The sequence below is a fragment of the Lissotriton vulgaris genome, chromosome 2_1 (genome assembly GCF_964263255.1).
Source record: "Lissotriton vulgaris chromosome 2_1, aLisVul1.2, whole genome shotgun sequence".
Classification (NCBI taxonomy): Eukaryota; Metazoa; Chordata; class Amphibia; order Caudata; family Salamandridae; genus Lissotriton; species Lissotriton vulgaris.
Window position 1 is genome coordinate 1,637,203,646 of NC_141687.1, and position 24,435 is coordinate 1,637,228,080.

A 24,435-nucleotide genomic window follows, 5' to 3' on the forward strand; every position below is an offset into this window, starting at 1 on the left:
GTATGTGACAGGTCAGTCCATTAGAACGTGAGAAGGGCTTATTTCGGATAGTGTGGAATACAATGACGGGGTAGGGGGTGAGGTGCCTCGAACAGACTCAATAACACCTTTAGATGAGCTGGAATAGAGGCACTGCTACAGCAGGTCTTTTGACAAATGTGTGTGGGGTGGGGGCATGTTGACAGTGAAGAACTCCTTAGCTCCTCCCAGCTGGGTTTTAAGAGTATTGAATTGGATTGTAATTGCTTTCATATAGCGCTTACTACCCCTGATGAGGCGTCAAAGTGCTTTTTTTCTGCGAGTAGCACGCTACTCCGGAACCCAAAAAAGATTAGTGGTGAATTAGTATAGTGAAATATGAAAGTGATTTGAGTGGTGGATATATTAGTCAGTTATTTGGATTGAGAAGGACAGCGGAGCGATAGAAGAGGGAAAAGGGTCTGCATCATATAACGCTTGCTACCCCTGATGATTAATGTGCTTTTCCGGCGAGTAGCACGCTACTCTGGAACCCATAAAAGATTAGTGGTGAACTAGTATAGTGAAATATGAAAGTAATTTGAGTGGTGGATATATTAGTCAGTTATTTGGATTGAGAAGGATAGTGGAGGGATATTAATGGACGTCCTCTATCCAACTGTTTGTGCCTATAGAGAGGGGCAAGACCCAAGCTGCTGGAGTTGGGATAATGGAGTAGACGACAGTGACCCCTGTGGGGTGAGAGGAAAGAACCTGTTCTTGGAAAACAGGGATGTAAGACTGATAATCTCTGGCTTTCCAAGTGGTTGAGCTGCCAAAAGGGTGTCAAAGGCCATCCTTCATCGGGTAAGGTACAACTTGGGCTAGTTCTAGGGGAATACAAGACTAGACTGTTGGCTAGAGTCACACCAGGGAGTACGCTGGATTGACTCTGTGAGGAAAAAAGGTTAATCCAGTCATGGACAAAGGAATAGCACACCACGACCGACCAGCCGCCCCCCCCCACCACCACCCTCCACGCCTGGACCCCGATCAGCACAGAAGACACCATCCGCACGATGAACTCCATCCACTCCGGATCACCAACCGACCCCTGCCCTCACCACGTCTTCAACAAGGCCGACGCTGTCATCGCACCCCACCTGCGAGACATCATCAACACATCCTTCGACACCGCCATCTTCCCCGAAAGCTGGAAACACGCCGAACTCAGCGCTCTACTCAAGAAACCAACAGCAGACCCCACCGACCTCAAGAACTACCGCCCCATCTCGCTTCTCCCGTTTCCAGCCAAAGTCATCGAGAAGACCGTCAACAAGCAGATGGCCGCCTTCCTCGAGACGAACGGATCCCTCGACCCCTCACAGTCCGGCTTCCGAGCCAAACACAGCACCGAGACCGCCCTCATCGCCGCCACCGATGACATCCGAGCCCTGATGGACAATGGAGAAACAGCGGCCCTCATCCTCCTAGACCTCTCCGCGGCATTCGACACGGTCTGCCACCGCACCCTAATACAGCGCCTCAGCAACATCGGAATCCAGGACAAGGCGCTGGAATGGATCATCTCCTTCCTCGACGGAAGAACACAGCGAGTTCGCCTACCACCGTACAAGTCAGAGGCCTCCGATGTCATCTGCGGCGTCCCCCAAGGATCATCACTGAGCCCCACCCTCTTCAACGTCTACATGAGCCCCCTCGCGACCATCGTACGCAAACACCACCTCAGCATCATCTCCTACGCCGACGACACCCAGCTGATCCTCTCCCTGACCAACAACCCCGCCGCCGCCAGAGCCAACCTGCACGAAGGGATGAAAGAGGTAGCCGAGTGGATGACGACCAGCCGCCTGAAACTGAACTCGGACAAGACGGAGGTCCTCATCCTGGGCTCTTCACCCTCCGCCTGGGACGACTCCTGGTGGCCTCCCGCCCTGGGCACCGCACCCAAACCGACAGACCATGCACGAAACCTGGGCTTCATCCTGGACTCCTCCCTCTCCATGACCAGGCAAGTCAACAGCATCTCCTCGGCGTGCTTCAACATCCTACGCATGCTACGGAAGATCTTCTGGTGGATCCCCACAGAGACCAGGAAGACCGTCACCCAGGCCCTCGTCACCAGCCGACTGGACTACGGCAACGCCCTCTACGCCGGGACCACCGCCAAGCTCCAGAAGAGACTCCAGCGGATCCAAAACGCCTCAGCCAGACTCATCCTCGACATCCCACGATCCAGCCACATCTCTGGACATCTGAGAGACCTTCACTGGCTCCCCATCAACAAGAGAATCACCTTCCGCCTCCTCACCCACGCACACAAAGCCCTACACGACCAAGGCCCGAGCTACCTCAACAGCCGAGTCAACTTCTACGCTCCCAAACGCCACCTCCGTTCAGCCACCCACGCCCTCGCCGCCGTCCCCCGCATCCGAAGAGCGACTACAGGAGGAAGGTCCTTCTCCTACCTGGCCGCCAAGACCTGGAACTCCCTCCCGTCCGACCTGCGCCTGACCCAAGACCACCTCTCCTTCAGGAAGAAGCTGAAGACCTGGCTGTTCGAGCAGTAGCGGCACCCCCCCTCCCCAGCGCCTTGAGACCCTACGGGTATGTAGCGCGCTTTACAAGTGTCACTGATTGATTGATTGAAATTGTGGAGAGCGAAGGGGGTTGCTCCAGGGGAGGGGTGATTTATAGGTAGAAAGGAATATGTAGATGTGTAGAGTACAATTGTGCCATAGCCAGGCAAGGGTACCTGAAAGCACATATTGCTATGGAGTTGGAATTACGATGAGGTTTTGGTGGAGTGAGACTTTCCGGGCAGGAGTGGCTGCAGTAACTGGAAGAGAATCCATAGTGCATGGGATATAGGTGAAACTGTGGGCTGAGGTGTTCTATGGTAATTAACCTGTGAGGAGAGGTTCTTCAAAGGTGCTCAGCAGAGACACTTTTAGAGCACCACGAGGAAAGGGCACAGTGAAAAGAGATCACTGCGCGCATTATGTGTTTCTGGGGAAGGAGACAGTTAGGAAGAGTAAGGGCAATATACTTAGAGACCCCTCCTTGACATGGCACATCCGTCTCCTCCATATACAAAACCGAGCTTGTACCACGTCAGGCCTAAACAAATAAAATGGGGCTGAGCTGTGGAAGAGGGAAATAAGGCAGCAAAGAAATGAGGAAGACTAGTAAGAACAGGAAGCTGAGCAGAAAGTTTAAATAGAAAGCTGCAGCCCTTATTTATCCTATCTACAAGCTAAACTTGTAAAGTTATTCAGTGGGATGTCACATCATTTGTCTGCAGCTGTTGTCTCCCTAAGAAAGAAGACAAAGGTATCAAGGTAGCTGCTGCCAGGGAAGATGTTGAGCAGCGTCCCCACAGCAGTATGGTTCAATAATCAATGAACCAAAGACTGAGGCTGGTACCTGATCCCTTAGTACTGGGTTAATACAAACACAGCGCTGCCTCTTCTCCACACTAAAATAAAGCAACAAGCACCAGCGAGGAGTGAGCTAGAGAACAGCAGAAGTATCCTTTTTGTCATTTACTTGAAGCTTACAAGCAGGCAATGGTGTGCTTGATTTCCTATGGTCATGTGTTTACCACAAAATGGGAGCTAAAATGCATAAATGCAACAGCCTCTGAAAGTGTGGTAGCCATTTTGTAATGTATGTGTTAAGCAGCAACCATCCATCTATTGGATCCCAGGATCGCCCAGTTTATCCAGGTGTTGTTGACCGTATCCATAAAAATTCTGACCTTCACTGTGGGGTTTCCAAGGTGGGGCCCAAAAGGAAAGGTGGGAGGAGGGCTCCCTACAATAAGTTCCATTGAACCTAAGCACATTCTCCTTCCATACTTCGCAGTAATAGGAGAGGTAGATTGTGCCCTAGATTTTGGGCCAGAATGTTTGCTACTTCCCTTACTTAAGGGATAACCAATGTCTACATAGACAATTTGGTCAGATACCGTAATATACACAACGCTAAAATGTCTTACCCAAGATTACATACGTTGGTCAAGAGGGTATTGTAAATCAGGTCTATTGCTTACACAACTGACAAAGTAACCACAAGAGACCCTGTCCTTGATAATGTAGTGATCATCATCTTCTGCCTAATCCTCGTCTTTTACCTCATATTGTATGATGAGTCCATTGGGCTCCACCGGCTCTTCCCACTTCAAGAATATCATGTCCTCCAGCGGCGTAAAGGTAAGTGACTCTGCGGCAATGCCACCTGGAACTGGTAAAAAGCAAATAAGACAAGGTGACCACCCAATGAAAAATCCAGGCTCAACTCTCTAGCACTATATAGCGGCACTATCATTTATTGTACAGCCTGACACAGCACTTTCATTCATGACACCAACCATCAACGCCATATCGACCTACACCTACCACAGAGGCCTGGGCGTCCGCAGGGGGGGCACTTGCCCCCCCTGGTTCGCCAGGGTGTCCGGTGTGTGGGCCCAGTCAGGGTCGGCCCTAGTCCATCATGCTTTTGAAATGGTGCCATTGTTCCAGGTGGCAGCCCCCTCCATTGGGTGGGACGGGTACAAGGGGGTGGCCAAGAAGGGTGCAAGGCAGAGGGGAGAAAGGTGTATGACAGAGGGGAGAATGATGCAAGGTAGAATAGGGTGCAAGGCGGAGATGGAGTACGGTACAAGGAGGAGGGGAGAAGGGTGCGAGGGGGAGAAGGGTGAAAAGGGGAGGGCGAGAAGGATGCAAGGCAGAGGGGAGAAGGGTGCAGGGGGATGGTGATGAAGTTAAAAAGTTGCCCCTCCTGGAAACATTTCTGCGGACGCCCATGCACAGAGGAATTTTCATTTGCACTACCAACGGCTGAAGCATTCTTATTCATGGTAATGGCACTATTAGCCTGCTTTTGGCATTTGGAGCAGTCAGTGGTTACTTGGCAGTATCAATGGTAGGTACTGTCATTAATGTGTTAGGACCTCCAGTTAAGTGGGGTTGTAAGGATGTTTCAGTAGAATTACATGTACCTTTGATGCTGAATAATGTCTGTTATAAAGTAGTAATAAACACTGCTTGTATATTGTATTCAAATGTCATCATATATCCCCATTCAGGGTACGTTTCATTGAAATCATCCGATATACCCTGACTGCATTCTCACCATTGCACTTTTGACCAGTATAGGGAATCTTTTCTGTGCAAAATGACAGCCCACACTGCAGGGAAGGTACATTACTACTTAAGATCAAATGGTATGGGAAAGTCAGTTCCCTTCGTTTATGAAATTATTTAATAATATTAATGTGGTTGGTTTTCAATATATTGCACCCTTAGAATAGAGCGGCACGATTTAAGTAAAAAGCATTTGCCTTGGTGTACCATACAACAGAAATGTGTAGACGCATTATAGTCATCGAGTCGTGATTAGGAAGCACAGACTTCAGTTACATGACAGGCAACCTTTATACGTTGCATCTTCTAATTAACATTCACAAACCCTGCTGTGATTAAAAGCAAAATGTTAATTTATTTAGGACCCTCTTGTTTATCTACGATGTCCACACAAAATCATCATCATCTTTTAACATATTAGACTGTTATTTGAGTGTGATGGTTAATTCCATTTACATGAATTTTACAATTTTGCACATCATTTCCATCTGCTTTAATTTCATGGTATTTTGGCAGTGTAATTTTTGACAATTCGCTATTTGAGAATACTTAGTACATTGTGGAGCTGTAAATTTGGTATCCACAATTTTTCATTCGCATTTTACAATTAACAAAACTATTTTTTTTATTGAATGGCTTTGCATATCATAATATGATGTTTTGCAGTTCACAAACAACGTTTTCAATGGTTTGTGAATCGCAAAACATATGTACACATGGCCCATAATCCTTGTTGTACATACATTTTTCACCTTAGTGAAATTTTTATTCTGGTTGTGAAATCCATCATTCTGTATTATGAGAAATTCATGCATTATGCAATTTGCGTAATTTTTAAGTACTTAAAAAGAGTCACAGAAGATTTTGCAAGTAAAGTTATTTTGCAAACTTGCATGACAGATTTTGAAATTTCAGGAGAAAAAAGTGTGTTTTTGCCCACCCCATATAAATATTTTCCTACAAAATACCAGCTCCTATTTAATACCTAGATTTATAGTCAAGCTCACTTGCCACATACATTAGGATTGGACTAAGTTACTTAATATTTGTGTAGATAGATATTTATGTAAGATGGAGTATGGACGATGCGTATTTGGGAAAGATAGTTTTGCAAACTGTGTTTTCTAATGGAACTTTAGCTGGGTTTATAAGAGTTTGCTTAATTTACCTAGTTAAGGGAGAAGAGGGGCCATAAAAAACACAATGCCATCTATCTAGTGTGAATATATCAGGACTTCCACTTAGGTTGCTGTGAGATTCAAAGTGCTACGCTGGGCAATTCCGGGGCTTGGAGAACATACCACTGAGTCTCGAACGTCAACAAGACTTAGAATTTCACCAGGCAAAATGAAGCATGGGTTCCACCCAAGTCACATAATTCACAGAGCCAAAGATCCATTCACATGAAGTCTTTCATTAGGTAGGCAGGGTTTTGGTAATTGGTGGGGTGTGCTGGAGGCAGGGGCTGGGGAAAAGAGGGAGGCCAATTAGAGTCTCCATTACCCTCAAGTCTTTGTAAGGAGAATGGTTTCTTGACAGTGAGCATAGCCACATAAATGTCCACTGAGGGCACCAAACCTCAAGGGGCACCTTGCAGTACAAAAACTATGCTTTAAGTCTTTTACCAGGCTGTATATGTGCTGTACATTGCTGCACACATGCAAATTTCGAAAAACATGGAGGAATAAAAACATTCTTCCTTGTCATGCCTTCCTCAAGGAGGCGTACGATTGTGGTACAAATCCCAGTCTACCAATGTTTGTAGAAAACGTGTCAAACCACATGGGTGGGAGCCAAAACCACCAATGGAACCCCCCCCCCCCCCTTGAAGCAATGTAAAGCAACGCAGGACAAAGTGCAACTTTGTGTTACTTTGGGATGCTATCTAACCGAAGTCCCGATTTCCGTTGGATAGTAAATCTCACCTTAACAGCCTGTGCTGAGTTTGCATCACAAAGCATTAGTATGTCTGGGCCCAGGTCCTGCAGAAGATGGATGGGACAGACTAGAGTTCTTTCGCATTACAGACCAGGTCATGGATAATGAAGACCAACCAAAGTTACAAATCCTGTAAAGGGTTTCTGCAGCTCTTGTACCTTCTGTTGCCTCTGGGTAGTCCTCAAAATGTCCCTGTGGCACCTGGGGACCTCTTCCTCATAACGAACTTCACATATGAATTCACAAATGGGCCTTGTGATGGTCTTCTTCCTGATTAGGGACTGGCTCCTCTTCTCTCTGTGTAGTTCAGTATCTTCTGCTTACAACAGACCACTGAAACGTGCTTGCCCCTAGCTCCTAAAGGGCAACAGCTGTAGGGCTATGTCTGGTAAAACATCTCTCAGTGTGTACTTGTACTGAAGTATTTTTAGAAGTCGAGATGAAAACAAAACTTTTGGCCCAGAGACCGAAATTTATCTTGGTTTGGAGAAAATATGAAGACGAACCAGCCAATTCAAAGGTATCCTTCAAGCAGGAGGAAATTAGTAATGTTTGTGTTCTGTCCTTCCCCAGCTTTTCTTGAATCGGGCTTGTCAGAACTGGCCTAGTGATGAAGATTCCTGCCAGTGTGAGTCACAATGCTCTAGTTGCCAGGCAGTTGCCATGACACAACCATGAAAGAGATGAGCTTGAGTGGAGAACAGAGGGTCAGGTTGTACAGGAAAGGGACAGTGTTTGCCCCAGCTGTCCACAGTGATAGTTTCAGAGAGAGCTGGGCATTAAACAAAGAACAGCATGTATTTAGTGCAGAATGTGCCATTGGTATGGCATTGCAACTTTCTAAATGTTTTAATTGAGGAATTACATTTATTTTGTGGTTGGAGAGACCGCTTGGTGGTAGGGCGAGTTCAGGTCTACTGTGGGCAACAGCATCCTTCAGAGGAACCACCCTCTTGTGTGACTCCCAGATAGACATTTGATCCACAGCACGTGAAACAAACATTCAAGAATCAGGGCTGGCCGGACAGGATTTATTCCAACAAGAATTTCCCCAATGGGCTGGAGCCATTGGAGGCTGGTTTTGAAAGCCCAGGGCCACTTCTGATGCCTTTGCCACTTTCCCCAGCTCACTTAAGTTAATTGCAGAAGGCATGATGAGGGCTCAAGAGAGAGAAAGAGTGGGAGTGGGGAGGTAGAAAGTAATCAGAGAGGGTGAAGCACAAGGCCAGAAAGAATGGATGGATGGCTAGAGAGTTTAAGTGAGAAGACAAAGGAAGAAGGTTGGTTTGAGCATTTTTGCCAGAGCTGCTTTGTTTTTGCCAGGGTATGGAGGACTGATAGGATTTTTGAGGACATGGCAAGTAAACAGCTTTGACATCAGGTGAGAGGGAAAATATGTCTACCAATGAAACTACGATCACTTGTCACTATCCACCTCATAGCAAGGTCTGAGACGTGGGAAATCAACCTCAACAAAGGGTGGGTAAACCATTCAGCAGAACCTCAGCTCTTCTATCGAGAACCTCCTTTGAATTGTGAAGCACCTCCAGCGGGTTAGCAGGTTGTTGAGTTTACCGTGGAGACAAATGTAAAGCAGGCTAGATAAATGCACAGTGCTGTGCCGCACAGCACTTGTACGTTATGCTTGGGACCTCTGTCCCTAAAACCACAAAAATACAGGACTTAGCGCTGCAGCCTTTTCATTCACATGCAATTTCTCAAACTAGAAAAGTGATCTGTAATAGCGCCCCCCTCCCTCTTGAGGGTTGTGTCACTATATCCAGGGTGCAAATGTCGATACACAAAAAAGAAAATACATCTATTATATCGCTGGGTAAGCAGATAAAAACAGTTCTTAGCTTCACGTTCACTTATACAAGGCTTTCTATGCGATGTGGAGGTTGGGATAATTTAGTGGTTACAATATATTTGTCATGTGATATAGTGACCCTGTACCTGTCTGAGGACTCTTTGCCTTTGCTCAATATCCAAACAAGCTTCCTTGCTAGCATTTGAATCTTTAGGAAAGGTAGAGCACAACACACTACTGATCAAGCCCATGACTATGTGAGAAAGGACGGGAAAGAATAGCCAACTAAAAAAACGAAAAAAAAAAAATCTCACCAGAAGGGGGTGGGCTTCATTACGAGAAGTACCCAAGAGCCACCGTTGCCCCCCACCCTCCAAAAAAAAAAACACCTTGCGTGAGGATGGTGTCAGTGTCCTTGGGTGGCTGCACAACCCTTAATGGACTACAGGTGTTCAAAACCTCAAAAGATTAGCTTGATTTCCAGCTCATCTTCCCTGCCACAGTGTGATATTGGCTCCCCATTGGATGATCGTGTGAAGGGATCCCATATTGTGTGACACGTAGTGGCACCGTGTGAGTTCCAGGGGTGATTGCCTGCAATGAAAAGGTCCTGAATTAGGAGGCAGGCAGTGCTGGATGCTTTGCTGCAGCTTGAGGACCAGGCATTGGTCAGTCTGCTCCTGGATACTTTTTTCGTGCCTCTGTTCTATGTCAGGCCTTTAAAGCTTTCTCTAACAGTTTTGTTTCAGGCAACCTTGCTTGAAAGGAGGTCTCCACTGGGTGACCACAATTTCCATGGTTCTGCTCCCTCGTACCAAAGCCCCCTAGCTTTAGAATCATTTTGCCTTTCTCATTACAGCGCGTTGACAGCATGGTTGCTGCAGCTATGACGGTGATTAACGACACGCTGTCTGCTATGCATGGATTTCTTGTGCCAGATTTATTAGCAGCTCCCTCCCAGAGAGAACAAGCAGGCAGGGAAACACTTAGATACATGGGCACTGAAAGCAAAAAAATGGCATCAGGACTCATCCAATCTGCTTAAGACCCTTCTGCTGTTTGTATGTCAGAATATGAAGACCAAAAATATCTCGCTCTAGGAATGAAGGTAAGTACATATGTATATACAGATTTAATGCTCTTAATGTCACATTTATGGATGTGTGTGTGTGTGTGTCTGTGTGTGTGTGTGTGTGTCTCTGTGTGTGTGTGTGTGTCTGTGTCTGTCTGTGTCTGTCTGTCTGTCTGTCCTCCCCCTCTGGAAAGAACCTAAGGGTAAAGTAACATTTTACTTAGGTGAGTAAGTCAGTGATAACATTAATGTACACAAAAAACACGGAAATTCACCAGTTATAGTTAGCAGAGCTAACAATAACTTGTGCCAAGCCACTCTTTGTTTATAACCTCACATATTACATCATTCATTACATGTTCTATGCTATTATTTATCACATCTCAAATACATCATTGACACCACTGATAAAATCATCCAAGCTTCTTTTGCACACAATGCTTTTTAAAATAGTATGGTATTAGAGGCCTGAAAGTAAGCAAAAATTACTCAGAATAATATGAGGGTTCATTAATGCCATCACAGACACAACTCCCTTAGGTGTAGCAAGCAGGTGTTATGTTCAACATTGACCATATAACATACACTTCATGGATAGTCTAGTTCACTTTAGCAGTCAACCACAGATACATGAGCAACCCCTACTGCAAATTGTGTTCAATCTGTATACAACTGTTCGGAGAAAAGCAAGTTCCTCAAGATACTCAATGTCTGATCTAAATTTAATGCCCTACTACCGATAACTTTTATCTGTATAAAACTCCTGGGTCACCGAACCTACTTTGAGAAATGAAGTTGATATGAGTAGAAAAGTGGGTTTTGTAAACAGTGTTAACTCTCCGGAGAGAGAGTTCACTCTGCTACACAGTTTAAAGATAGTGAAACGTTCATGAGAAATACAACACAGTATTAAAATGTATCTACTAAGAGCAGTGTACACTCTATGCAAAACCTGTCAAAAAGGATACTATTCACTTAAAGTAACCAAGGTCTAAAGGTGCTAAAGATCATACTACCTGCAGCCTTCAGAATGTGGTAAAACTTTACATATAGCCCATCTTCTGAAGCAAAAGTGGCACATGTACATAACTTAGTGCCCAGTGCGGACAGTCTTCTATGTTATGTAGACATTTTCATGCGGAGACGATTCTGTTTAGTTACTCAAGGCTGCTTACAATACTTAGTATCTACTACGTAGAATCTATGCCCCGTTAGAAACTTTTTCTGCAGAACCGTAAAGCTTGAGTGGAACATATATTCAAAAGTCATCAACTGTCATCTCCACACAGAGTTACTCTTCAATTCAAAGATTTATAATGTATTCAATACCTCTACATACCTATGGTGCATTAGAAGCAAATGTGTTTTGTAGCTTGACACAGGCTGTACAAAATTAGGTAGTTACCTACCACTATGTTAAGTATAAAATAAACTAGAATACTCATTGACTGATGTCATCAGTGTTATCATGAGTGATGTCATGGAACATGTCATGAGTGATGTAATATGTCAGTTCATAAGCAGTGCATGAAGGGGACGCAAGTTATAGTTAGCTACGCTAACTATAACTAGTGAATTTCTATGGGTTTTTTGTTGCCTCAAACGTTAATATTATTACGGACATATTCATCTAACTATAATGTTACTTTAACCTTTGGCTTTTAGTGAATTTCTATACTCTAATGGTGGCCTTCTGCACGGGATCTTATACAGTCACATGTGCTAAGAGGAAATAGATTCAACTGTCCTGCTATGCCCTTCTGAACTAGACAATACTCCAGCATAAACCCAACAAGACGTTTCACACCTGAGAATTGTTCATAGTAAAATAGGCAGATCCTCATAAGTGACTGACCCTGCCCCAGCCCTCCTTATTTCCTGTCCTGCTGAAATACCTCAATGTGCTTATGACCCATTCAGTCTGAATGTCCTTATAATGAATTCAGTCTCTTACAAAACAAGATATAACAAAATCTCGTACATTGCATCAAATATATTTACCTGGCTAAGAAAACTGGGTACAATATAATCTGCATTGGCTAGGCTATAAACAGCAAATGGGCGACTGAGCTCAATGAAAATATACAAGTTCATCCATCACTACAAAAACATTTAGCAGGATCAGACTCATGCTACTTTTACATTAATTAACAATGGCTATATGTAAAGTAGACATTTAACAAAGCTCTACCAACCAAGCAGAGCAACAGCCAGACCCAATACATCGATGTAAAACAAAACCATATGAAATTGGTACCCAGGTTTCAAGAAAACACTTAATTGCCATACTATAAGTTCCAGGATATAATAATGATAAAACCTAACATAACCAACAACGATGCATATCATGCTGCTGCTTGTCTAAACAGGCCATAGTCTCCCTAACTTGTAGGTATCAAGGACCCCCTGATGTGCATGAGACTCCTGGGTCAGGGACAACAATTTTTTGTAAAAGTAAATACCCAGGCAGGCTAGAAGTACAAGAGCTGGCTGAATATGGAGACAATATTCATATACACAAAAAATGTAATAAAAATGATTACTGCAATGGACTGAAATGATATAAAAAAAGATATACTTTAATATAGATATAAAAGATAAATGTATACATAAAATTAATAAATTACACAATAGACATATTATATCATGAAGTTCATTTGATTGTTCTCGGAATATATAAAAGACTTCACAGAGTATAAAAAAGATTCTTTTTCTTCAATAATATTCTCTGATTGTAGAGAATATGGCTGTGTGTCGTGTGTCAACGCGTTTCGACAAAGTCATTTGTCTTCATCAGGACAAAAATGGATGTTCAGCCAATTTTTCTAGACAGAAAAATACAATGATGACATTTAAATAAATTTAAGATCACAGTGCATTGCTCTCATAAACTGTAAAATTATTTTTAAATTAATCAAGTTTCTCAGCCAGACTAATGTAGTGATACAAAACACATTTAAGAAAAGTAGTTGGAGAAAAACATACATATTTCATCTTTCACAATTATTACAAACAGGACTCTATCCTTAACATTTAAATTGCAGACATATGCCATAACTTCATAGAAGTTGGTGTGTCATTCATAAAATCTAATATTCTAGGACGGTCACCCTAACTATTACTAAGAACTATTTAGACCCAGACCTATTTTATTATTCCCTATGTATTTTATCTAGCATTTCATTTGGGTTAGTCTGAGCATAAAGGAAGACCTATATTGAATTATGTTCAGTTTATGTTACTCAATCAAGTTACATAAAGACAGGTTCAGGATATAAATAGTAAGGGGTAGGCGGTTGGTGGGGGAGACGCATCTATTTATCCAAGGGGTTAAAAAGGATAACAAATCAATATTTCAAAGTTCCTGTAACGTTAGTAACTCACTGAGTTCATAAAGATTTAAACTGATATCTAATAGGAAATCAGACAAAAGCATGCTTTTTGCACTTTATTAGGCTATGCCATTTTTAATAACTCTTCTTACCTAAAATGATTAATAACCAGAAGGATACAAAGTAGTTGTAGGGAGTAAGGCACCTTTCCTTTTTAAAGTCCGGAATCGGTATGTGATAACTATACAAAAGGAAGCAACATATTGGTATTTAAGTTCCTATTGCAATTCACCTAGGGTACACATGATTCTTTCTCTTTCAATTTATTGATTATGTCAGGTACCAATCTCACCTGTTTAGTCAGTGTTAACTGCCTCCATCTTACTACCACCTATCGCTACTCTTCGTCATCTCTTTTAAAGCAAGGGAGGGAAATCTCAAGCGTTCAGGTCCATTTCCGTCGTCATATAGCGATTGGTACACAAAGGTGTTTATGGCTAAAATGGAATCATGATCGTAAGTTAGTGTGCTCTGGAGATGACATTCTACTGGTCTACAGATCTCGGTTAAATTATTAGTGTTTACGCTTGTCTCTTACATTTGTCATTTATCCAAACAGGCGTGATCATGAACAGCCACTGATGGTTGTTTAAGCGAGACGCGGCAATGGAAGCCGTTGCGTGTTTTAAAATCGCTCGTGTTCTTCGGGGGCTGTTGTGCGCCTCTGATGTTTGTTTCGGTCAGAGTACGGCCCCTAAAAATAAAGAGGGATTCCAAAATGGGACCCAGAATTAGCGGGTCTCAGACGGACTTAAAAGATAACTGAGAACAGCTAAAAGTTAACGGGTTACAAACGGGTTTTAACAGAAAACGGAGGAGAGCTCAACAGAAAGCTCCATACTATCGAATGCGGATTGTGGAGTAACGTTTAAGCTAATACGGAGTTTTCGTGTAGTGAGCCGAGATCTTACCTTAGCTACAGTTCTGTGGCGCCTCGACCTCCCTCGACTCCTCGTTTCGGCAAGAATGATTAACTATAGTGCAACTGACGGCACTCTTTTATTTCCTGAATAGGCTCCGCCCCTCTAACATTTCCTGAATATGTACCGCCCATTTTTAAAGCGATACTTTGTCTATGAATGACATGACTATGGGCCCTAGGGTAGGATTGCTGTATACATAACAACGAGTGGGACATCAAGGTCACTGATTAGGGGTATGGACGGCAGAAGACACAGAGATAGCCTTCTACCCTAAAGCCACTCGTAAATGGCATTTTAGCATAAAGTTATTAGTTCATTGACCGAAATCCTGCTTATTATTGTTAAAGTTATGATGGTATTATATTATCGCGTTCTCCCACGGTAATTCATGATTCAGTCCATGATTGAAGGTCCCGAGGGTAAAGATCCAAAAGACCTCTCTTTTTTTACGAATTTTATCTCCACCTTGATTCTTTTGCAACTGTATCCTTTCTAAAATACGCCATTTCAGTTCTTCCGGTTTATGGTTGTATTCTAGAAAGTGGTTTACTAAAGGTGCGGTGGTTTTCCTAGTTTTGATGGCTGACCTATGCTCCGTTAATCTGGTTTTTATCGCACGGGACGTCTCGCCTACGTATCCGAGATTACAAGGGCAAACAAGTAAATACACAACGTTCTTTGTGTTGCAGTTCCAGAGTTCCTTAGCTTTAATTTTTGTTTTGTTGAACTCCATTGTTTCGCCTGTAATAATGGTATCGCAGGATTGACAGGAACCACAGCGAGAGGTACCTTTGATAGCATTTGTTCCGTCAATTGATTTTTGGATGAAAGGGGTACTTCTAATGTTGCCCTTGTGGCGAGAGTGAACTACTTGATCTTTTAGGTTCTTGTTTCGCTTGTGGGCAAACATGGGTTTCTGTAATTTTTGTTCGTTATCATCAACATTTAGTAGGTGCCAATTCGAGTTAATTACCTGCCTGATCATGGAATCCATAGTTGAGTGTTTAGTAATGCATACTAATTTCGGATCTGCCTTCTGTTTCTGTGAGTGTAACAGAGTATCCCGATCGTAGAATCGGGCTCTCTTGTATGCTCCTCTAACTAGCCTATGCGGATATCCTCTTTCAATGAACTTGCGCTTCATAATTTCAGCTTGGGTGTCAAAGTCCTGTATGCTGGTACAGTTCCGCCTTACTCTCAAGAACTGAGAGAAGGGGATGTTGTCTTTCTGACAACGCGGATGGTAGCTTTTGAAATGTAAATGAGTGTTACGAGCAGTGGGCTTTGTATACAGGTCCACTTCAAGAACCCCCTCTTTATTTTTGATGTTTATGTCGAGAAACTCAACTTTCGATTCACTGGTATGTGCAGTGAATTTAAGATTCTCATCCGTTAAATTCAGCCACAGAAGAAATTCATCCAGAGTCTGTTTCCCATCGGTCCACATAAAGAAAATATCATCAATATAGCGATACCAATGGGAAACAGACTCAAAAAATGGTGCGATCTCATTGTAGATGAACCTACTTTCAAACAAGATCATATAGATGTTGGCTATTGATGGGGCCATTGAAGCCCCCATGCTTACACCCTTGATTTGCAGGAATAGTTCTTCGCCAAATTCAAAGAAATTTTCTTTCAACACCAAAGTCAAGCAATCTTTGACGAATGACTTGGAGCAAGGAATTTTGTGCTGATCGATAAACCACATTGTGGCATCTATTGCTTCTACCTGAGGTATATTACTATATAATGATTCCACGTCTAAAGTCACGAGGATATCATTACCTTCATTAAAAGCTAAATTCTCAACTTTTACGATCATGTCTCCAGTGTCTTTTACATATGATTTTGATAGTGAGATATAAGGGCGTAATATTTGATCCAAATATTTCGACAGGGCTTGCAAAGGAGTACCAATCGTAGAGACAATTGGTCGATATGGTGGATTTCTTTGGTCCTTGTGAATCTTAGGTAGACCATAAATACAGGAAACCTTTTTCTCTGATTTATTCAGGAAGTCAAACTCTTTTTTATTTATTATACCTTCACTCAACGCTTTTGTAGTTAGCCTATTTATCGTTTTCACTATTTTCTCGGTGGGGTTAGTTCTGATCTTTTTATAAAATGAAGGATCATTAAGCATGTTATTCATATTTTCTTCATATATATTACAGTCCACTAGGACATCTATATGATCTTGTTTGAAAGTAGGTTCATCTACAATGAGATCGCACCATTTTTTGAGTCTGTTTCCCATTGGTATCGCTATATTGATGATATTTTCTTTATGTGGACCGATGGGAAACAGACTCTGGATGAATTTCTTCTGTGGCTGAATTTAACGGATGAGAATCTTAAATTCACTGCACATACCAGTGAATCGAAAGTTGAGTTTCTCGACATATACATCAAAAATAAAGAGGGGGTTCTTGAAGTGGACCTGTATACAAAGCCCACTGCTCGTAACACTCTTTTACATTTCAAAAGCTACCATCCGCGTTGTCAGAAAGACAGCATCCCCTTCTCTCAGTTCTTGAGAGTAAGGCAGAACTGTACCAGCATACAGGACTTTGACACCCAAGCTGAAATTATGAAGCGCAAGTTCATTGAAAGAGGATATCCGCATAGGCTAGTTAGAGGAGCATACAAGAGAGCCCGATTCTACGATCGGGATACTCTGTTACACTCACAGAAACAGAAGGCAGATCCGAAATTAGTATGCATTACTAAACACTCAACTATGGATTCCATGATCAGGCAGGTAATTAACTCGAATTGGCACCTACTAAATGTTGATGATAACGAACAAAAATTACAGAAACCCATGTTTGCCCACAAGCGAAACAAGAACCTAAAAGATCAAGTAGTTCACTCTCGCCACAAGGGCAACATTAGAAGTACCCCTTTCATCCAAAAATCAATTGACGGAACAAATGCTATCAAAGGTACCTCTCGCTGTGGTTCCTGTCAATCCTGCGATACCATTATTACAGGCGAAACAATGGAGTTCAACAAAACAAAAATTAAAGCTAAGGAACTCTGGAACTGCAACACAAAGAACGTTGTGTATTTACTTGTTTGCCCTTGTAATCTCGGATACGTAGGCGAGACGTCCCGTGCGATAAAAACCAGATTAACGGAGCATAGGTCAGCCATCAAAACTAGGAAAACCACCGCACCTTTAGTAAACCACTTTCTAGAATACAACCATAAACCGGAAGAACTGAAATGGCGTATTTTAGAAAGGATACAGTTGCAAAAGAATCAAGGTGGAGATAAAATTCGTAAAAAAAGAGAGGTCTTTTGGATTTTTACCCTCGGGACCTTCAATCATGGACTGAATCATGAATTACCGTGGGAGAACGCGATAATATAATACCATCATAACTTTAACAATAATAAGCAGGATTTCGGTGGATGAACTAATAACTTTATGCTAAAATGCCATTTACGAGTGGCTTTAGGGTAGAAGGCTATCTCTGTGTCTTCTGCCGTCCATACCCCTAATCAGTGACCTTGATGTCCCACTCGTTGTTATGTATACAGCAATCCTACCCTAGGGCCCATAGTCATGTCATTCATAGACAAAGTATCGCTTTAAAAATGGGCGGTACATATTCAGGAAATAAAAGAGTGCCGTCAGTTGCACTATAGTTAATCATTCTTGCCGAAACGAGGAGTCGAGGGAGGTCGAGGCGCCACAGAACTGTAGCTAAGGTAAGATCTCGGCTCACTACACGAAAACTCCGTATTAGCTTAAACGTTACTCCGCAATCCGCATTTGATAGTATGGAGCTTTCTGTTGAGCTCTCCTCCGTTTTCTGTTAAAACCCGTTTGTAACCCGTTAACTTTTAGCTGTTCTCAGTTATCTTTTAAGTCCGTCTGAGACCCGCTAATTCTGGTTCCCCTTTTGGTATCCCTCTTTATTTTTAGGGGCCGTACTCTGACCGAAACAAACATCAGAGGCGCACAACAACAGCCCCCGAAGAACACGAGCGATTTTAAAACACGCAACGGCTTCCATTGCCGCGTCTCGCTTAAACAACCATCAGTGGCTGTTCATGATCACGCCTGTTTGGATAAATGACAAATGTAAGAGACAAGCGTAAACACTAATAATTTAACCGAGATCTGTAGACCAGTAGAATGTCATCTCCAGAGCACACTAACTTACGATCATGATTTCATTTTAGCCATAAACACCTTTGTGTACCAATCGCTATATGACGACGGAAATGGACCTGAACGCTTGAGATTTCCCTCCCTTGCTTTAAAAGAGATGACGAAGAGTAGCGATAGGTGGTAGTAAGATGGAGGCAGTGAACACTGACTAAACAGGTGAGATTGGTACCTGACATAATCAATAAATTGAAAGAGAAAGAATCATGTGTACCCTAGGTGAATTGCAATAGGAACTTAAATAGCAATATGTTGCTTCCTTTTGTATAGTTATCACATACCGATTCCGGACTTTAAAAAGGAAAGGTGCCTTACTCCCTACAACTACTTTGTATCCTTCTGGTTATTAATCATTTTAGGTAAGGAGAGTTATTAAAAATGGCATAGCCTAATAAAGTGCAAAAAGCATGCTTTTGTCTGATTTCCTATTAGATATCAGTTTAAATCTTTATGAACTCAGTGAGTTACTAACGTTACAGGAACTTTGAAATATTGATTTGTTATCCTTTTTAACCCCTTGGATAAATAGATGCGTCTCCCCCACCAACCGCCTACCCCTTACTATTTATATCCTGAACCTGTCTTTATGTAACTTGATTGAGTAACATAAACTGAACATAATTCAATATAGGTCTTCCTTTATGCTCAGACTAACCCAAATGAAATGCTAGATAAAATACATAGGGAATAATAAAATAGGTCTGGGTCTAAATAGTTCTTAGTAATAGTTAGGGTGACCGTCCCAGAATATTAGATTTTATGAATGACACACCAACTTCTATGAAGTTATGGCATATGTCTGCAATTTAAATGTTAAGGATAGAGTCCTGTTTGTAATAATTGTGAAAGATGAAATATGTATGTTTTTCTCCAACTACTTTTCTTAAATGTGTTTTGTATCACTACATTAGTCTGGCTGAGAAACTTGATTAATTTAAAAATAATTTTACAGTTTATGAGAGCAATGCACTGTGATCTTAAATTTATTTAAATGTCATCATTGTATTTTTCTGTCTAGAAAAATTGGCTGAACATCCATTTTTGTCCTGATGAAGACAAATGACTTTGTCGAAACGTGTTGACACACGACACACAGCCATATTCTCTGCAATCAGAGAATATTATTGAAGAAAAAGAATCTTTTTTATACTCTGTGAAGTCTTTTATATATTCTGAGAACAATCAAATGAACTTCATGATATAATATGTCTATTGTGTAATTTATTAATTTTATGTATACATTTATCTTTTATATCTATATTAAAGTATATCTTTTTTGACATCATTTCAGTCCATTGCAGTAATCATTTTTATTACATTTTTTGTGTATTTGAATATTGTCTCCATATTCAGCCAGCTCTTGTACTTCTAGCCTGCCTGGGTATTTACTTTTACAAAAAAACATAGTCTCCCTAACTCCAACAAAAGCCCAAGGGTTGTGAAGGCCCAAAATAGCACCTGGAACTAAAAGGAGGAGTAAACACCTGTGGAGCTGGTCGTTGGCCTGAAAAAGCTGACACCTCACCCACAACAGCAATACAGGATAATCTGCAATAAAACTTTTTTGTCCTCAGGACTAGGGACTTATTAACAGGATGGGCCTGGTGGAAATTTTAGTCCACGCCTACGGTCAGTTGGTAGGACATTTTTTTTATGTATAAGGAACCAGTTGTGTGAGTCACCCGGTTCGAGGAGCAGGTTGTAAATAATCAGTGTATTACCACTAGCTTTTTCCACTGGGCATTTGAGAGTCAGTATCCAAAACCGTACACAACAGGATCTAGAAGAAACCGCTGGAATTTGCACCTGGGTTGTTTCTGTGTTGAGGAAGAGCTCCTCTTAAAGCCAAACGCAGCCCTCGGTAGGTGTGAACACCAAGACTGGGATTGGTTTTTAGGGCAAATGGGAAACAAAACATCTTTTACAGAACTACTCAGAAAAAAAATCAGCTTGTGGAGAATGACATTTAAAAGTCATGTTATTATGATTCTTTATTTCCCGGCAGAGAGGTGAATATTTTTTCTTCATAACAGAAAATTTTCCTGAAAAGGTAAAAGAGAATAAATCATAGAGTCATTGTGAAAGTTCAGTTGGTGTCGAGATACTTTTTCTTTTTTTAATTCCCTGCTGATCCCATTAGTCAGCAGCTGTACAATGCTTGAAATTGTTGTGATGACATTTAAAGGGAAGGCAGCTTTGTACAAATGTTGGAACATGCCAACAAATACTGTGTTTTCGAAGAAAATAAAAAATGCAACTTGCTTTTGCAGGTTTTCATTTGTGTAAAATTGCAAGGATTGGCTATTCGTAACTCGCTACTTTGCCAACCTGTGTTTTTAAACGTTGCCAGCTTGCACTTCACAAAAGACCTTGGGGCATATTTGCAATAAACTAACAGAGCGCTGTGTTAATCCAAAATTGGTGCTCCAACAGTTTTAAAATGAAGGAATGCGCAGGTTTTTACAAAATTATGGTGCCCCCCTGCATTTCCCCTAGTACTGGCACTAAAAAAAGCTGCATAGCGCCATTTTGCTAGGGTGGCATGTGCTGCAGTGTCGTTTGTTTATTGCCAGGAAGGTACACTTTCCTGCAACTAGACAATCTTAATAGGCAATTTGCTCTGTCCATGTGGGCTGCAGGAAAGAGCAATATACCAAGAGAAATAAAACATTTCTCCTCGTATCACCTGTTTTTGGTGCTGTCCCATTCCTTGTAAATATGGGGCAGTGCCAAAAAGCAATGGGTGTTGCGGCGCAACGCCCACTGTAACACCCATTGCATGCCCTTTTCATGCTAAGTGCTGCGTGAATAGGGGCATTATTGGCAACGCACAAAAAGTGCCTTAACGCTGCCCTGTAAATAAGGCGAAGGAGTTAACGTCATCAGAACGTCTAAATAAGTGATGTTCTGGTTGCGTTAACTCCTTGTACATATGCCCCCTTGTGTTGCAATGGGAATGTTCTTACTGCCACACAGGACTGAGAGCCTGCCCCTCTTTAAAGACCCACAGGATTTTTGCGATTTGCAAAAAAATCACGACATCAGCACTTTTTGTAAAAATCCTACAATTTTTACAAAAGTGCCCGCAAAATATGTTTTTTAAAAACCGGCGTTCACTCTCTCTTTACTGGCTCTGTGCTGCCACTGAGCCGGTAAAGGGAGGGTGAGCAACAGGCCATCAGGCAGCACAGATGTTACATTCCTCTGTCCTGCCTTTGAAATGCACCTTGCGCCCTCCTGAGCAATTACTCTGCAGCCCGCCTCACACGTTTTTGTGCCCCTGCAGACCCTCCAGCCCATTGAAAGGTTCTTCTGGGCCCCACCTTCCACTGCACTCCTCTCACTCAGCCCCCATTATCTCCTGTTAACCCTTAACTTCCCCATGCCGGCTCAATTCTTTTTACATAGCCTCAACCTTCTCAGCCCCACTACACTACACAGCAAGGAAACCAGTTCCTACAGCTACATATCCCACAGGACATGCAGCTGCAGGTAATGCACATTGAATGATGCTAAAATGTCTGACTTTGCCAGCTAAGTTAAAAATGTGCACACTCCTATTCATTGTGCCAGTCAACGTTTACAAAATGGATTGGTAAATAGGAAAATAAGTAGCGCCATAGTGCTTAAAAAAAAATATATAGATGAGTGGGTTGTGGGAGAGCGTTGGGTAGGGGGATGGTGAATGAAGCAAGACGGGCAGAGGGTGAAGCAACACAGCTGAAGCTACATAGTGGGCATGGGAGAAGCAACACAAGGGAGAGAACAGAGGTGAAAGAGCAATGTGGAGCACAGGGGAAGCACACCAGCTAGAGAGAGTGTTCGGCCTGACCCTTTTTGCAAGGTCTCCCCCAGTTTTAGTTGGTATTAGGACTTCATGCACATTTTTCCCCTGCTAACCAGTGGTAAAGTGCTTGAGCTCTCGCTGCAAAAAAAAACATAGTACAATTGGCATCTTCCTGATTGGTACATTTAATTTCCTTGTGAGTCCCTAGTACATTTTACTACACATACCCAGGGCCTGTAAATTAAATGCTACTAGTGGGCCTACAGCATTCATTGTGCCATTAAAGTGCCCTTTTAAAACATGTCTTAGGTCTGCCACTGGATCCTGCAGTACCGATTTAAACTGCCATTTCGACCTGGCAAAATTAACCTTTCGTCAGGCTTAAACCTTCCTTTCTAATGTTCATAAGACTCCCTAAACTAGGCCTTAAAAGCTCATATGACAGGGTACATTGCATTGAAAAAGAAGGACATATTTACAGGTCCTGGCAGTGAAAAACAAAAGTTGTTTTTCACTGCAAGGCCTATCTCTCACACTAACACTGAATGACCTTATTACATTTCTTAAGTGCTAACTTTGGACTGGGAGCGAATACAGCTATGCTGTTTACACTCAAACAGATTGTAATTTAAAATTCTCCTTAACTGTAAAGTCAGCTTTTAAGTTAGAATCTGGAGGATGGCATTTTTAGAAAATTGTCATTTTCTTGTCCCAACCATTTGTGTATTTTACCAGTGTCCTGGACCACATGAATGTGAATGGCTCTGCTGGTGGTGTTTGTGTATTGCTTCCAATCAGTAACACAAAGGAGGCTTAGATGTGGATAGGACGGGCCATCCTAGCAAGATGACTGGGAGGGCTGTACCCAACTCCACTAACACTTCCAAGAGCTTTGCCCTCTGCACACACAAAGGAACCTGACACCAGGCTTACCTTGCCTTTTGTCACTCCCAGACAGTTAAGAGCCTTTACAGGGGATGAATTTTCCAAAACTAGATGTGGAGGAATTCCCTCCACCCCGTGGGTATGAATATTGGCCCTCCAGAGCCACTCATAAGAAAAACACCTGTACCAGTGGCAGTTACAGAAGAAGGGCTGCCCTGCTGTCAGAGTACCGCTCTACTGCTTGAAGGTCTGCCTTGCTGTCTGAGAAGGAAGAATGGACATACTTACCTTCATCCCGAGCTAACCAGAGAGGTTCCAAGGATCAGTTGGCTGAACTCCTGTGTAGTTTAAATCATGTAGGGGGAGGGAGAGAGAAGGGAAGCGATTATCCATTCACCTTCCAAACGTAATGCAAAAAATCAGCAGGGGAATGGATCACTTGTAACCACTTTACCAGAGTTTGTTAGTTAGTGGTGCCTTCTTTAAAAACCCTCATACAGGTATGTAGCTGGAAAAGGAGAGGGGCAGTATACCTTGGTTCTCCGCCTATAAGTAGCTTGACAGCATAGTCATAGGATTTTGTTAGGTATGCTGACCTCCACCCGGAGGTTAACCACTGGTATCTGCAGTAGTGTCCAGAGACAAAAATGTTAAAATGTGCTTAAGGTGAAGTGAAATTAAAATTCTTCAAACATCCCCACATGAATGCAACCCCACATGAATGCAAATATTTATGGGTGGGTGGGAGTTTAAAGAAATTAAAATGGTGAGCATGCGCTTTTAGACCGTGTTACTTTGTCTAACGCACTTAAAAGACCATATATACGGTCGACATGTTTCAGCCCCGTTTGCCCAGCCGGGTCTAGGGGGCTTTCTTCAGGACAACCAGAGGAAGTGTATCTGTGCAGATACGATTTGTATTGTACTTGTCAGCTGGGTTAATATTAGCCCACTGTGAAGATTAGGTCACTAGTACCTTTAAAGAAACTCGTTAGGGCATCTTCGGGGGTCGGCAAGTATGTCCCGGCTGCAGTTATGGGAGATTCTCTGCTTGTGCTTGTTCTGCCCTCCTGTATAGACTAAGGGGACACAACAATCAACAGAGGCCTCTCTGCAACTGTCTACCTGGCCTGCTGCAAATGGACCTGCCTGGGCCAGCAACTAGACCTTCCTGAGCCCTGCCTGAGCCCTGCTGGCTTCTGTTGGGCTGAGCCCATGATTCTAATGCGGTTCCCTCCATTGGTCCTGGAACCCTTGGCTGACATCAGTGTACTCCTCCCAAGGAAGAGGTGAAAATCTTGAAGTTTGGCTCATCA

At 42.6% G+C, this 24,435-nt stretch overlaps 1 protein-coding gene across 2 annotated transcripts in view; it reads right to left on the reverse strand.

The window, feature by feature from the left end:
- Positions 1–24,435, reverse strand: part of PTPRU (protein tyrosine phosphatase receptor type U) — an 816,311-nt gene that overhangs the window by 262,517 nt on the left and 529,359 nt on the right. For both annotated transcript variants that reach the window (XM_086957511.1, XM_086957512.1), the window contains exon 9: positions 4,115–4,224. In XM_086957511.1, the coding sequence (XP_086813637.1) occupies positions 4,115–4,224 (110 nt within the window). The remainder of the gene's footprint in view (positions 1–4,114; positions 4,225–24,435) is intronic.